This window comes from Bacillus rossius, chromosome 1, assembly GCF_032445375.1.
Source record: "Bacillus rossius redtenbacheri isolate Brsri chromosome 1, Brsri_v3, whole genome shotgun sequence".
Lineage (NCBI taxonomy): Eukaryota > Metazoa > Arthropoda > Insecta > Phasmatodea > Bacillidae > Bacillus > Bacillus rossius.
In genome coordinates this window covers 160,412,072-160,427,226 of record NC_086330.1, presented here as the reverse complement: position 1 = coordinate 160,427,226, position 15,155 = coordinate 160,412,072, and the positions used below count along the sequence as shown (strand labels likewise).

At 36.9% G+C, this 15,155-nt stretch overlaps 1 protein-coding gene across 2 annotated transcripts in view; it reads left to right on the top strand.

Moving 5' to 3' along the window:
• LOC134546359 (fizzy-related protein homolog) overlaps positions 1–15,155 on the top strand; it is a 63,600-nt gene that overhangs the window by 23,219 nt on the left and 25,226 nt on the right. For both annotated transcript variants that reach the window (XM_063389148.1, XM_063389149.1), the window contains 3 exons: positions 999–1,187; positions 6,360–6,584; positions 13,678–13,810. In XM_063389148.1, the coding sequence (XP_063245218.1) occupies positions 999–1,187; positions 6,360–6,584; positions 13,678–13,810 (547 nt within the window). The remainder of the gene's footprint in view (positions 1–998; positions 1,188–6,359; positions 6,585–13,677; positions 13,811–15,155) is intronic.

Below are 15,155 nucleotides of genomic sequence, written 5' to 3'. Positions count from 1 at the left end.
ACAACAAATGCAATAGAGCACTGGCATCAAACCTATTGGACTAGCCCTGAGACAAAAGTAGTGTCATAAAAAATAGAATACCCAACAAGGCATGCAATCTGAAACTTTTAAGTCCCGTGAGAAACTTAAAAGAAGCCACAGTAATACTCAGTTAATAAGGCCCGTGAGAAACTTATTAACTGAATATTACTGTGGTTTTTATTTTTTCCTAGTAAACCTCTGTAGATGCGAAGGTGTTCTGGGTTCTAAGTTCAAATAGCAAATACTTTATGTCAACCCCACTTCCCACAGATTAGTTTAACGGCATAAAAGTGGGACCATTAATGAGCAAAATATTATAAATAGGGACAATATTTTATGGTGACTTGCACCTAAAACCTTGAAATTATTCAGCATTTTAACGTAACTTAAGTCACTTAAATCTGTGAAAATAATTTATTCAGCAATAAGTTTGTAAAGTTTATAACAAAATTTATCATCTAAGTGGATTAGAAAATAAATAAATTTTATTTTATTTGAGCATGCATCCATTATGAATTACTCGTTTTCATATTCCTGACGTTAAATTTTTCAAACATTCCTACACTAGTTGATTTATTTTTATTCTCGATAGTTCTACTCTAGACCTGCTTATTACGAATTATTTTGTCATATAAGTGCGTCATGTATCACTCATAATGCTACTATTTTGTTGAAATACGCATAAAGTAATACTTATAAATAAGAATAAGGAATTAATATAACTAAAAATCAATAACACTGAAGTTTACGTTCTTTGAATGATTCTTGCGTTGGGGAAGATTGATTAAAATTTAGTTTTGACTTAACCAGCAGTAGCATATGACCATAAAATAAACATTTTAAATCACTGATACATCCTGTTTTAAATATGAAATTGGCTTAAAAATAAAACCGTAAAATCTTGTCTCTAATTATTAAAGAATAAACAATTCTCTGTATAGCAGTGTATGGCACAGAGGAGCGTGTCTTGTGGGCAGGTGCTGGACGCCCCAGAGCTGCAGGATGACTTCTACCTGAACCTGGTGGACTGGTCGTCTCAGAACGTGCTGGGGGTGGGGCTGGGCAGCTGTGTCTACCTGTGGTCCGCCTGCACCAGCCAGGTGACGCGCCTCTGCGACCTGTCGGGTGATGCCAACTCCGTCACGTCCGTCGCCTGGAACGAGCGGGTGAGCCGGCTGCGGCCTGTCTCAGGCTTGTAAACTCTTTTGCTGCCGAAAAAGGACATGCAAATTTTACCTAGAAAGTGTAGCAGTCAGCAGTTGCTGGCAAGTATAACGATACATCCGTACCTTAAAGTAATGCTCTAATTTATTCCAGGAAAACAGAGCGCTAATTAAAAGAGCACTAAACAAATACATTTTTTCTAGAGCTGTGCTGATATGTTTCTATTTTATCAATGCAATTCTCAACATACGTTAAGTTCTCTGCTAGAGGTGGGACGATACCACATTTTCGATACTCGATTCTGTATTGTTTTTTCAGTTCGATACTTTAGATATTTTCGATACTCCAGGGAAAAATATTTTCCCATTAAGTAACAATTATTACAAATATCATAAATTAGTTTTATACTATATAAATTCCCTCTTTATTACAAAAATACAAACTGCAAACAACTTTAAAGACTTGAGTATAAAAATCAATATAAAAAATAGAAGTGAAATACAAAATGAGAAACAGTGGCCTTACAAAATGTTATGAAGTCCTTTCTTGGAGGGGGGGGGGGGGGGGGGAAAGTCACCTAGCCTAAAATAGAAATAAAAAAATATTAGGCTATTGTAAAAAGAAAATCAGAAATTTTTGCTTGTTTGTTTCATTTTACAAATAATTTTATGCAACAGAACAATTTTCAATAAAATTTTAACTTGAGAAACGTAAATTACAAAACAATCAATCGTAAGAAAACAATAACAAACTGGTATATTCAGTTCAAAGATTAATGAATGCACAAAATATGAGATCCGTGCCTTGGTAAAGCGCGTGCACTATTTTCATAATCATTGCTAGTTTGCACCACTAGTCTTGCTTGGTGCTGGCCATAGATGCTACTAGCGAAGTGCACAGTCTTCCTGATACTATCCATATCTATGGTGTAATAAAGTTATTTTCTTACGTTTGCAAAGGTAAACAATGAACGTTTTTCAAATTAAAAGCACTAAAACGTAGTTTATCAGGAGGAATATAACAAAAAAATTCGTGCATTTTAGGACTTTTCCGCTTCGTAAAAATGGATGAAACGGGAAATTAATGATTTTATAAGTGTATGTCCGGGAAAGTAAACCATTGTAAATATAGTACTTTCGGCGGGACCAAAATTAATCGGCGTATGACACGGGAAAATGTATCAAACGGAAATGTATCATCGAGGTTCTACTGTAGTTGTATTTTGTACGATGGCAATTCAAAACTTAATTCAATACAAATGAACAAGCATTCCGGTATCAAAAACATGTATTGAACTTACAGTTCCGATACTCGATACTTTTCGATACCGTCAGGTATCGAAGTATCGAAAATCCCATCACTATTCTCTGCTAATGTTGTGCATACATGTGTTTTCTAATGTAAAACTACAAATCACATCTACCAATACCTTTTTTATACATTAGTAGCTGACACTGGGTACAAAGCATGGTATTAATATTTACTACAGCTTCTATTATGCACTTATTACTGCATAAAATGAGATACATAACTTTTAATAATCTTTCAGCCCTCCCTGCACTAACTACAATCAATTTGGGCTACCATAAAGCCGTGAACTATCAGACCACAACGTACACCTATATTGTATTGTTACATTCCAGAGTTGGTTCCGATTTATTACTTTTGAACTTTACATTGTTTTAAAAATTACGTTTCACATTTCTTTAAAAGTTACATTTTTTATCATGAGTTGCCGCAGCCGGACGTCATACCGGTCCGACGACGACACAACAACTATATAACTGAAACAACTGCCGACTGCCGCCGACTACTGACGACGACCGACTGTAGTCTGTTACTGAACTCACACCACGCAGTTACCGTCCCTTTACAAGAACAAAACAAAGGGAGGCAACCCCGTGGGCCAACTGACCCATCACATTATTTTCTGAAAAATACTGGCTTGGGGAGACACATCACGCCACCTCCAGGTTCGCCCTGATTGGCTGGTGAGACAGCGCCCAGCGAAAATTCTAGTTTCATACTGCATAGTAACACGTCCACGTGCTGGGAATTTCCAACAACGCACTAACTTGAGGCGTGAAAACGGACCTGCTGGCGACAGTGTGTCACGCCCGTGTCTTCCATTCTTTTCAATGCTTCTAGAATGTTCTTATTCTCGCTGCCCAGAATATGCTTTGAAATTTAACAATACATAATTAATACATATTATAATTTTAAGCTATTATGTACATTATAATTAAACAAATAATAAAAACACAAAATTCAGTTAAACATAATCCAAATTAATATGTAATAATAAAATAACTGTCGAACTCAAATGAAATACTTGAAATGTTGAAATGCTTAAGAATAGTAAACCAAAAACTAATAAAAATAGTTACAAATCAAAATAAATATTAACATAAAACATTCTCGGACAAAATGTTATTTTTAGTAGGGGACAGGGATTCTGCAATGTTACAGTATAATATTTTCTTTGATGATTGAGGTTTAAAATATTTTCCATATTTCACATTTGGTGCGGCGACACCAACTGTAATAATTTAATGAGAATCTGCTGAAAAAGAATTTACAAACAAGCAATTTTTTTTTTTTCAGCTCGCTGAGATGGAGTTTTCTTTCATAGAACCATTGCCTGGTTGTATGTTGTTACAGAAATCTTAAGGCCTTTGCATTGCTCACACATAAGATTTTACGTTTGTGGGTAATATTTGAGGGAATATGTTTTTTATTCACTTTCCCCTAGAATACTTTTCTTTTACAGTTAGTTGAACATGGTTTTCCTCATGTGTGGGAACATCAGTTTTTGAAATAATACGCTCATAGTTAATTCAGTAAAGACTGCAGCAGTGCGTTTACAGAAGTTTCCAATTCCTGCCGGGCAAGGACATTTTCTATTTATAATATTTCTTCCACCGTCAATTTATGGAAACAAAATAGTAGGAAAAAAAATAGTGATAAATTATTTAACTCAGAAGTTACTTGATAGGATGGAAGAAGAAAATACATTTGCCGAATTACTTCTACTTTTAATACATTATGCAGTGCCACCAGTATGATTTTCAAACACATGCACGTTGCCTATACAGCTTCAGAAAAAAACCACACAATTTGAAAACTGCTCAAGACATCAGAGTGGTGTCTATTTACGTACAGCATTTAAGAATGCACTCAAGGGCCTTCCATTACACCATTATCTTCATTTTGTCACCACTCACCACCTCCGGCTAGCTCAAATTAGGTGATGAGTGGAACATACAGGTTGCAGGTCACGAAGAAAGAAGAAATTTATAAACAATGTTCAATGTATTACCTGGTTTTAATTATTCATTTAAAAATCACAAAATATTTAGCACAACAGAGCACACAACAAAAATTTAACCGGTACTTCCATAAAGGGAATAAAACACGTAGACTTATTACAAATTACATTATATTGCCCGAATAAGTTCCGGGCAGCGACGGTTGGACAAAACACTTTGTCGCCTCGCTGTGAGCTTTGCCTACGACTACGGTCAAAAATTTCTAATTTATTTAAATGTCCGAAGAGAAAAAAAAGGTTGTTAGGCCCGGACCGTAGCCGTTAAGTTTTAGTTCAATATAACATTGCAAAATGATGCGAGCCATCGCCCGACCATGACCTCTCGGCACGGTGCTCAGACAATGACTGATTTTACAACCTTCCTTCCCTTTGTGAGGGCAGTGTCCTGGGCTCGCTGACGTAATTTTCAGCCAATCACTGCATATATCAACAGAAGCGTCCACGAAATGCTTACTTCTGTTCCCACGACGCAGCGATTTTGTCTCTCTCTCCCACTCCCGTGACCGTGACTCACATGCCTAGCGTGTGAAACAAAGCCTCGGGCGTGGAAAAACAAAGGCTAACTACGTCAGCATGCCTTCCCACACAAAGAAGCCAGCAAAAAATTACGAGAAAAATAAACTTGTGAATTTTAAAAATAAAAACAATAAACCAGGAGAATTATTTTCATAATAACTTTGAAAAAGAAAAACTTTAAATCTAACCTGAAATATGACAAAAAATTTATAGCAAATTATTATTACTGGATTGCATGAGGAAGGCTGTAATCTGGGTTGTTAAAATTTCTCCGCCATGTAATGTTATGGAAACCTCTCAGATCTCATAGTTTTCATGCACGATGAGAAGAATGTGTGCTAATACTCAGCCTTGTGCTTAGAGGAGATTACCGCACTAGAAGTATCATCATCACATTTATCATCCCACCTCACTAATACAAATACACCCTTGACTAGGTGGGCCCCTTAATGGACCGAGCATAACCACCCATCGTTTATTTGAACATGTACACGTGAACAGCAGAACTGCTAAAGTTCAGACTGGGAACCAATATAATCAGCTGAAAACAAGGTAAGCATAGCATTTTGCAACCTGTTGAAAAATAAATACTCTAAAATTCTGAAGCAGTTGTGTTTAAGACTTATTTATAACCATTATCGTGAAATGTAACGTACAAGTATTTGTTTAGTTATGACTTTAAAATTGTCATAAATAATGATGAAAGAAAATATTTTCTCCACACTTCATATTAAAATGCAGTCTTCACTATTTGAGAATATTTAATATTTGTAATCAAATAAAATTAAAACTTTAAAAAACTGATATTTGCACAGGCCTTAATGTGGAAATCTAGAAAACTGACTTCAGTGAGTGACAGTGTCAAAATTAGTCAGGCAAAATAATAAAAATAGCAGATCATGTGACGAATGTATGTGGCAAAAAAAATTAACTATACAATGCTTGAATGGTTAAATAGTGAAAAATCTAGGAATGGTAATAAAACTAAAATAATGACGTAAAAATACAATAATCCAAAATGGCGGGTGAAGCCAAAGTGAAATATTAAAAATTAAGGGCAGTGCCCTAGTCCATTTGCAAGTGACTTTCTTGTTTTCATTATAGTTTCTATAACTGAAAAGTGTTTAATTTTTGAAAATAAAATTATGTATCAAAACTATGAAAAAATTTGGGTGGCATAAAGTATTTAAAAGTTTTACTTCTGATTGTGTTAGTGTGAAAAAATTGTCAGTTTTGTATCATCAGCTGTACGGTAGGTACACAATAAGACTACTGTTTGTTGATTATGAATGCAAGCATGCAATTTGTATTGTCCATTGTTTTGATCTAGGGCAATCTGGTTGCTGTCGGAACGCACCACGGTTACGTCCAGGTGTGGGACGTTGCGGTCAACAAACAAGTGAACAAAATGCAGGGCCACTCTGCCCGTGTGGGCGCGCTGGCGTGGAATGGTGACATCCTGTCATCGGGAAGCAGAGACAGACTGATTTTACAGCGTGACGTTCGGACACCGAGGGTGGTGTCCGAAAGACGACTCGTTGGCCATAGACAAGAGGTGCGTTTCCTTCTTTTCATGAATTCTCAGGCTTTTTTCTGTAAACGCGTAGTTTAACAAGGTAAAAAAAATTATTTACACATTTTTACGTACAAGTTTGATAGCCTTTACTCAATTTTTTCAGGTGAATCTATTGTAATTGCTTGCAAACACATATTTTGGTCTCAAACTGTGTTTATTTTACTATGCTGCCTTTTATTTTAATGGGCGTGTCTCATCAGTAAATAATTCAACACTGAATTTATTTACAGTAATTCTGGAGATTACCAACTTTTGCGTATTAATATAAATAAAGTTACGAACAGTTTGGGCGTATGTGATAATATTTAACAAAATATACAAAACAAATAACCAGACTGCACATATTGTGCAGGAATCATAAAAAAATTTAAAACTAGAACAATTTGAGAAAAACTACACTATGTGCGAGGAAGTGAGTGGCATAACCATAATAGATAAATCTTCAGGGGCATCTGTATGAAATTTGTGACTCGTGAAACTAGGTTTCAAAACCAGTTAACCTCAACTGTAACTGGTAACCTCAGGTAAATATGAAATAAATAATTATAGTTTATATTATTTGTGATTAAAAATAATTTATGAATTTTTTTATACATGTTATTCTATTAAGTGGTTTCTACTTCAGTATTATTAATTTTAAAATCAAATTTTAGGTTAGGTTAGCTAAAATAGGTAATTTATAACCAATCGTTCAAATACGTTCAAAGTATTTTTAATGTAGCCAACCTATTCCAACTGATTATTATAGCACTCTAATTGTAGTATAGCTAACCTAACTACTCAGAGTGGTAAACTACTGGTAAAAAACTTGAATGATTGTAAATTGTGTCAGGGAATAAAAATGCAACTTATAACTTTTTTCCCAGAAATGAGGCTTTCCTTGAGAATGTCCAATAATTAATTTGAATAGGGTGAGTTCTGTTGAATAAAAACTTATTATAGGTGCAGTTGAAATCCTGTACTTGTGTTTCTTCTGAGAAAAGATGTTTTATTATGTAATTATTATGTAATCATTAATTCATTTAGGTATGCATATTATTTAATATGAAAATGGGGACATTTGAACTGCAAATACAATCTTCTTTCCTACAGAAAAAGTGTTAAATCAAGTTGTGCTGCAGGATTGTTTGTGTATGACATCAGGGAAGTTTTTCAACTCAGGTCGGGAAAACCTGGAAATGTCAGGGAATTTTGGAATTTGAAGCCTGTAGCATTTATACCTTTAACACTTTTACCGAAACCCTAGGCCTCACACCACTAACCGAAACCCTCGGTCAGACCTCAATATAATATAACCCATGATTCCATTAGGTTTTAATGGTAATTACCCTATATAGTATGAAAAATGGTGTTTATTGAAAGAATAAAACCAATTGAGCCAAAAACTACATTTATTTCGTATGAAAAAAATCATTATAAGATCAAAATATTATGTTTTAGAATGTTCAATGAATTTTCAAATGTTTTTCAAATGTTCAAAGAAAATAAAAACATCACCTGATTAGGAGATGACTTCCTTTGCACATTCCAAGCAAAGTTTTCTACTGCACTCCAGACAGATAGCCTTTGAACAAAGTATGCACCTGTAGGCCGTCTTCCTTTTCTTTGCACTTGGGCACGTACTGCAGGTTTTCCTCTTCTCCATTTTGTCACTCGGTCCAGCGTCAGCTTCGTCTCCTTCTCCCTTGCCTCTACGTTCTTCGGCTGGCACGTCATTTCCAAGCACTCTTCTGATGTCTTCTTTCAGGGTTCGTTGAAGGCTTGGAAGAAAGAACCTTTTTTGAAGATGGGGTTTGATGAGCTCAAAACTCAACTGTTTTATGAACTCGAATCGTGTCAGAAGAGAAGAGTTCTTGTAGCTCATGTACAGGATGAACGAATTCACGGAACCAATATTCAGCATTCTGTAGAACATTGCTACTGGCCATCTTCTTGTTCGCCGGCTCGAAGAATTGATAGCACACTTCATGTCCATAATGTCAACTCCACATTTAGTTGCATTATAATGCGCTATTATCTCAGGCTTGCGTTTATTCTCGTTTGTTTCAGTTGAATGATGCCTCGATGAAATGAGGATAACAGCTCGGTTTTTCTTTGGCACATAGCTCAGTAAAGTAATTCTGTCTCTAAATCCATACAATGATGAGCCAACTGGACGTACAGGATCTTGTAGAAAACCTTCGGGGATAGCCTTCTTGTCTTTTCGTACTGTGCCGACGTAAGTGAGTTTTCTTTTCAGTAACTCATCTACAACTTCAAGTGAGCTAAACCAATTATCTGCAGTAACGTTTTTGTTACTGTTTACGATCGGTTTGCAAAGTCTTACTACAGATTGAGTTGGTATGGCAAGGGTTTTTTCTGTCTCACTCAGTCCCACGGAATCAGAACTCTTTCCGGTGTAGATTTAAGCATTTAGAAGATAGGAGTTTTTAGCATCACATGGACACATGACTTTGATTCCATATTTCTTAGGTTTTTTTGGCATAAACACCTTAAACCCGCACCGCCCTCGAAAAGGTACGAGCATCTCATCAATCGTTACCTCAGAAGATACTGAGTACGATCTTTTGCAGTTTTCAATGAAATTTCCAAATACTGTATTTCAGATATAGGAGAAGCTTTGTCTGTTACTCTTCTTTGATTACGTGTTCTAAAATCATCGAAGCGTAGACACATTAGAAGTATCTCGAATCGTTTGATGGACATAGTTGCTGAATAAATTGGTCTACTATAATGATCTTTTGTAAATACAGAAGTTATTTTCTCTTCATTTGAAGATAAAACTGATGATGCCAGCAATAATCCAATTAGAGCGTTGAGCTCCTCAATGTCTGTATCTCTATAGTTGTTTTTTTTAGTCGTAACTGACAAACCTGCTCTTACGGCTTCAAGTTTTATGTTGGTGTTTACCAGGATCATGTTCATAATTACGTCATCAAACAATAGCTGCCATACCTCTTTTTTGCTTGGTTGGTTTCCGAGTGTTCTACCTCGTGCTTGTAATCCAGGTAAGCCCCTAATAATGTTCCTAGCAGGTGTTCTCACGTTTCGGGGTGGTGGCTTGTTGGTCCATGCGTTTGGCACTACTAGCTCAGTCTTCTTAGTTCTTTCAATGAAAAAAGACTTCTCTTACAGCTTGATTAGCTTGATCCACTATTGGTTCGTTCGAAGCATCCTCTTCTAACATAATTTCATCTTCTTCCTCAGAACTGTCATCTATAACTTGTCCTTCGCGCCCTAGTAAAATGAAGTCGGGATCTTCGTCGGAGTCGTCCACTTCACTTACACTGCTTGTTTCATCGTCAGGGACATCATTATGCAACAAATCTCGGATAATATCACCAAACCGTGGATCACTAGGGTCCAAACGTCTTGGGGGTCGGTTTTGATTACTACCACCCTGATCCTCATCCATAGTACAAAACAATATCTTACACACAGATTCAGCCTAAAATGTTATACACACTACTTTAAATCCTACAACGTAACTAAAAACTAAAAAAATAAATCAGTTCAAACATAAACAGAAACCCTCTGTCTGTGTGACCGCGCGTCACCACTACACTTACAGAAACCATCGGTCAGGGAGACAGGTTTGTTTACGATTAGGGCTCAGTCAAGGTCAAGTGCCGCACTCAAACTGATCAAAGGATGTGTCAGCAGTAGGAGGGGAGGGTGGGGGGAAGGTACTAAGGAGGTGGACCCGAGACGTCCCACTAGTGTTGCCAACATTAAGATGTACAATTTCCTAGCGGTCTGTGAGACCGGGGTTTCGGTAAAAGTGTTAAAGTTTTTATGATGGTTTAACATAATCTGTCTTGTTTTGTTTTTAAGTAGAAATATCAAATAAGTGTGGGTATTTTGCAAGTTAATGAGTATATCAGTGTATCTACATCATGTTTCCTAAGTGCCGAAAGTCACGGAACAGCAAGGAAACTGAAGGACTGGTCACGAAAGTCGGGGAAAAGTCCCTAAATAAACTGCAACAGTGCTGCTAACTTAAATTTAGTTTTTTGATGCCTCACTTTGGTTTATTGTCACATCTAGATATTATCTCTGAAATTTTTTTGGCTTTCCTGCTTAAAAAAAACTACTTTGCTGCAAATTGTAGAAAATTTCCCATTGACTTTGATTATGTCTAGTTTTAGATCAGGGCTGGTGCAAGGTAAATTGGCGCCCTAGGCAAAAAACCTTAACGCCCCCCTCCCCCCCCCACCCCCCGGCCGACCACCACCAAAAAAATTTTCCTTGCCTCAAAATACATCACGTAAGCCTAAGATTTTGTCAACAATCAAATGTAAGCAGGCTTGTGTTTTTTTATTATTTAGCTTTATACTTTTTACACACTCAATGGAAAATAGTAATTTTTTTTACAACTTCATAATTTAAAAAAAAATTATAACATATTAACTGCCAGAGAATCACAGTAAAGGTAGTGGCAGTACATCAATGGTTGAACTCTTAAATTACTAACACAATTACGTGCAAAATTTAAATGATCCATTTTTCATGTTCCAACCAAGCACGAAATAGTGTCCCGTTACGCACATTGTTCCATTACGCTGTGTCCCATTACGCTCATGGTTCTGTTATGCTGTGTCCCGTTACATTCATTGTTCTGTTGCGCTGTGTCCCGTTACGCTCATTGTTCCGTTACGCTGTCGACGAGTGCAGTAATAATAGGTTATGTCATAATTGACTAAAAAATTATGGTGATTCATATAATTGATGATAGATATTTGATTACAGATTATTTATATGAAAACTTGTTCATAATTATATTTAAAATTTATAGCTAAACGCCAGTTTTTAAAATTAATTACAAGTCATCTACACATGAACTGTTTCGTCGACTGTTTATAAAGTGAAGTGAAAAGTTAATGTGGTTTTCATTGCTTATTACAACAACAATTTTGGCAATAAAGGTTAATTATTCTTGCATTTTAAAAATCTGATTAGTAGTATAATTTCAAGTATTTATTCTTTTATTATTAAAATAAAAATGATTCAATTTTATTCATAAATGTATGCAATCATTTCATCAATGTTTTGTTATGACGTTGTCACATTAAACTATCGTCCGTAAACCGACTTAACTGACAACCAATTTTTTTCAATGTACCTGTATATAAAAAGAAAACACATTCCAGAGAAGGGTTATTAAGTACATAAATTGAAAAAACTTAAGGGGCATTGGAAATGCTTTTCCGAGCCCTCCAACATGACTTAAAATTACCTTTCGCACAGCTATATCACAAAATCTCTTATTCAGGTTGATACAAAATAAATTAAACCTACAGTTAACTTTAGTACTTCCTTTTTTTCCAGCAATAAAATTATAGTATGACCGCTTTTCCAGCGATACAATGGCAACACTGCGTGCCAGTTTAGCACCTTGTGCATAGGGGCGAAATGACACTAGGCGCGTGCGTCTAGTGGTTCTTATTGCTGCCTCGCATCTAAGCCTCCAACGTGTAAAACAGCACGAGGGAGGCAGGCCTTAGGCCTGTAGCATTGGTGTGATGTGACATGAGATTAAGTATGGAGCAGCACTGGAATGAAAGGGTTGGGGGAAATGGGGAGATCCCCGAGAAAACCAGCACGACCAATGGCACACATTTATGTTATAAATTAATAAATTCAAGTGCAGCAATAAATTGACAATGTTTTAACCAACCATTTATAATGAGTAAAATTTAAACCAACCATACCTGTTGCACTGTACGAAAATATCACGTCTTCAGAGCTACTTCCATCTTGGCTTAATACACACTAAAATACGAAAAAAGCCTAAACAAAAACATTGTGGATGTCAAAATTGCCTTAGGTCAACCAGTGGCACCTAAATGTACATTTTAGGAAGAATAAAGCTCATCGGTAACTGAGAAAACTGGATACGCATTCAGTTCACAATACAGACTGAGTCTTTCTTGTGTAGGTGTAGGAGCCACAGCTGGCAGCCTGGCAGTGATGATAACACGTATACAGTTACTGTTTGAAGGGTGTTATTCAAGATTCTGATAAAAATGTGTGATACTCTATCACGAGAAACACGAGAAAAAGAAAGGTAGTGGGGTGCCTCGCCGGTACACCTGCTGCTGCGACAAAGGACAGCACATTTAAAGTCACAACCGATGAGGGGGTGGAGGGTGGAGGCTGGAGGTATTGCCATCCTTGGCGCCCATCCTCTAAGTTACACCATGCCCCAGTCAGTTGATACCTACCACGATAAATGAGTAAAATAAGCAACAAGAGTTCATAGTTTCCCCCGTCCTTGCTTTCCGGCGCCGCTTCCTGCTCGAATTAATACCCTCATCGTCTTTCAAGCATATTACTGTTCATAGCCACCCAAATCACTCTCAACTTTACTTTTCTACTTATTACAAATCATAAACAGGTCACCGTGGACTTTAAATAATTACTTATATCAATATAAACATTCCAAACTGATACAAAAATCCATTTTCATCTAGTTTCAATAATCGTTAAACATATTATATCAGCTGTTATGTGTCGTGCTGCACCGCCCCCAGCTACTTGGCGCCCTAGGCGGTTGCCTAGTTCGCCTATATGGACGCGCCGGCCCTGTTTTAGATGTATATCTAGATTTGAAAATCACTCTTTTTGAAACCAAAACTTGTAGGAAAATTTTTTTAAAAGTTTGTGAAGAGGTCCTGAGATTGTAGACATTCTGTATACTGTGTTAAGGGGGTCACCTGGCTGAGCACATGAGCTCTATAAGTGCTGGGGTGCTAAGGGTGACAATGGCTCTCCCATCACACAGATCTGGAGTGTAGTGTTTGCATTTGACTTCCAGCAATGACATTATAATTTTATGCTGTAATGTCAATGGTAAAGGCTTCCTGCAATTTCCGATACCACTTACAAAACTAGATTTACAATTTTTTGTACTTAAACACCTGTTTTGTCTTTTTTCACTGTCCAAAAAATAAATTTTAAGGTTATGAGGTCATTATCATAAAGGTATTGGTGTAATCTTGTTTAGAATTACACTTGAAGCCGGCACTAAAACTTTGTTTACCTGGGATACCACTGTGTATGATTTTCAAAGGTTTGTGGCTTGAAATGGTCTCCCGACAACCAGTGCTTGGCTTCCGGGGGCAACGACAATCGCCTGTATGTTTGGAACCTCCATTCGCTGTCACCAATCCAGACTTACACAGAGCATCTAGCAGCAGTGAAAGGTACAGTTACTGTGTATTGTGTGTGTGTGTGTGTGTGTGCACGCATGCATGCACATGTTTTTGTACCCTCTTTTGAGTAAGTAATTTCACCATGTTTTGTCTCCATATTATTTAGAAACTGTACAATATTATAATAATTCTTAGACTGATATGTCATTACTAAGAGAAATAAAAATTCAGTTCACAAAATTAGTTATCCAAAATATTATATGTAAATATGTACATTAAAAAGAAATTGTTGAAATAGTGAGAGAGCAATAACATTTGGATATGGAAGGCTGTACTTAGAGAGTAAAAGATGGAACAAGAGAATGAGATGAGGAGGAAAAGAATAGATTGTTAGAGAGAGATTTTTTAAATCTAGATTTACGTCTGAACAATAGTGAAGTCATTAGATATGGAAACATACCACAATCGGAGAATTGAAATAAATTTGCTATGGCTTTTGGTGAAGTACATGTAACTGCACCAAATTTTGACACCTTTTCAGAGTAGTTGTTGGTGTAAGTTATGTTCAAATCACACAAATTCCGGAGGACCACACGCGAGTACAACCACTACTTGCCTGCCATCTTGAAACACTGATTATAACTGTTTCCAGCTTTTGGCCATTGTGACTACACACAATGTTTGTAACAATTGAAACAAAAATCCCCACCATAAACAAAAAAGTTCCAAACATACTGCCCACCGAGACATACTTGAGGTCTCCACAAAGAATTTACACACATATTAAGTCACACAATTAACAATGCACCATATTGACAGAAACTGCATTAGTTATTGAACAGGTAGTCTGTATAACGTATGCACTGGACGACTAAGTTCTCCCTTCTGTGTGCACACTGTATCAACCATGACTACTCCATCTTTGCCTGGATGAACCTTAACCACTCTGGCCATGCACCACCCTTGAGGTGGCACACGTTCTTCTCCAATGAGGACAAGGTCACCCACTTTGAGTCCAGGCTTCTGGGTGATCCACTTTCCTCTGGACTGCATCTGCTGTAGATATTCCCTGTACCAGCGAGGGTGCAAACAACCATCTTCTATCTTTTGGAAATGCAAATCGTCTGGTCATCTCATCTGGTACTGGTACAGCAACAAGCGGAGCTCAATCAGAAAATGTCCAGGAGTCAATGCATGAGGGTCAGACAATATGGGAGTTAATGGTCTGGAGTTCAAGACAGCCTCGACTCTGGCACAAAGTGTCATCAACTGTTCTAGAGTGAGAACCTGGTCGCCAACAACACAACGGAGATGGTATTTGGCCAATTTCACAGCAACCTCCCACAATTATTCTTGGTGTGGACTTAGAAGTAAGAGGAAGTGAAAAACAATGGAA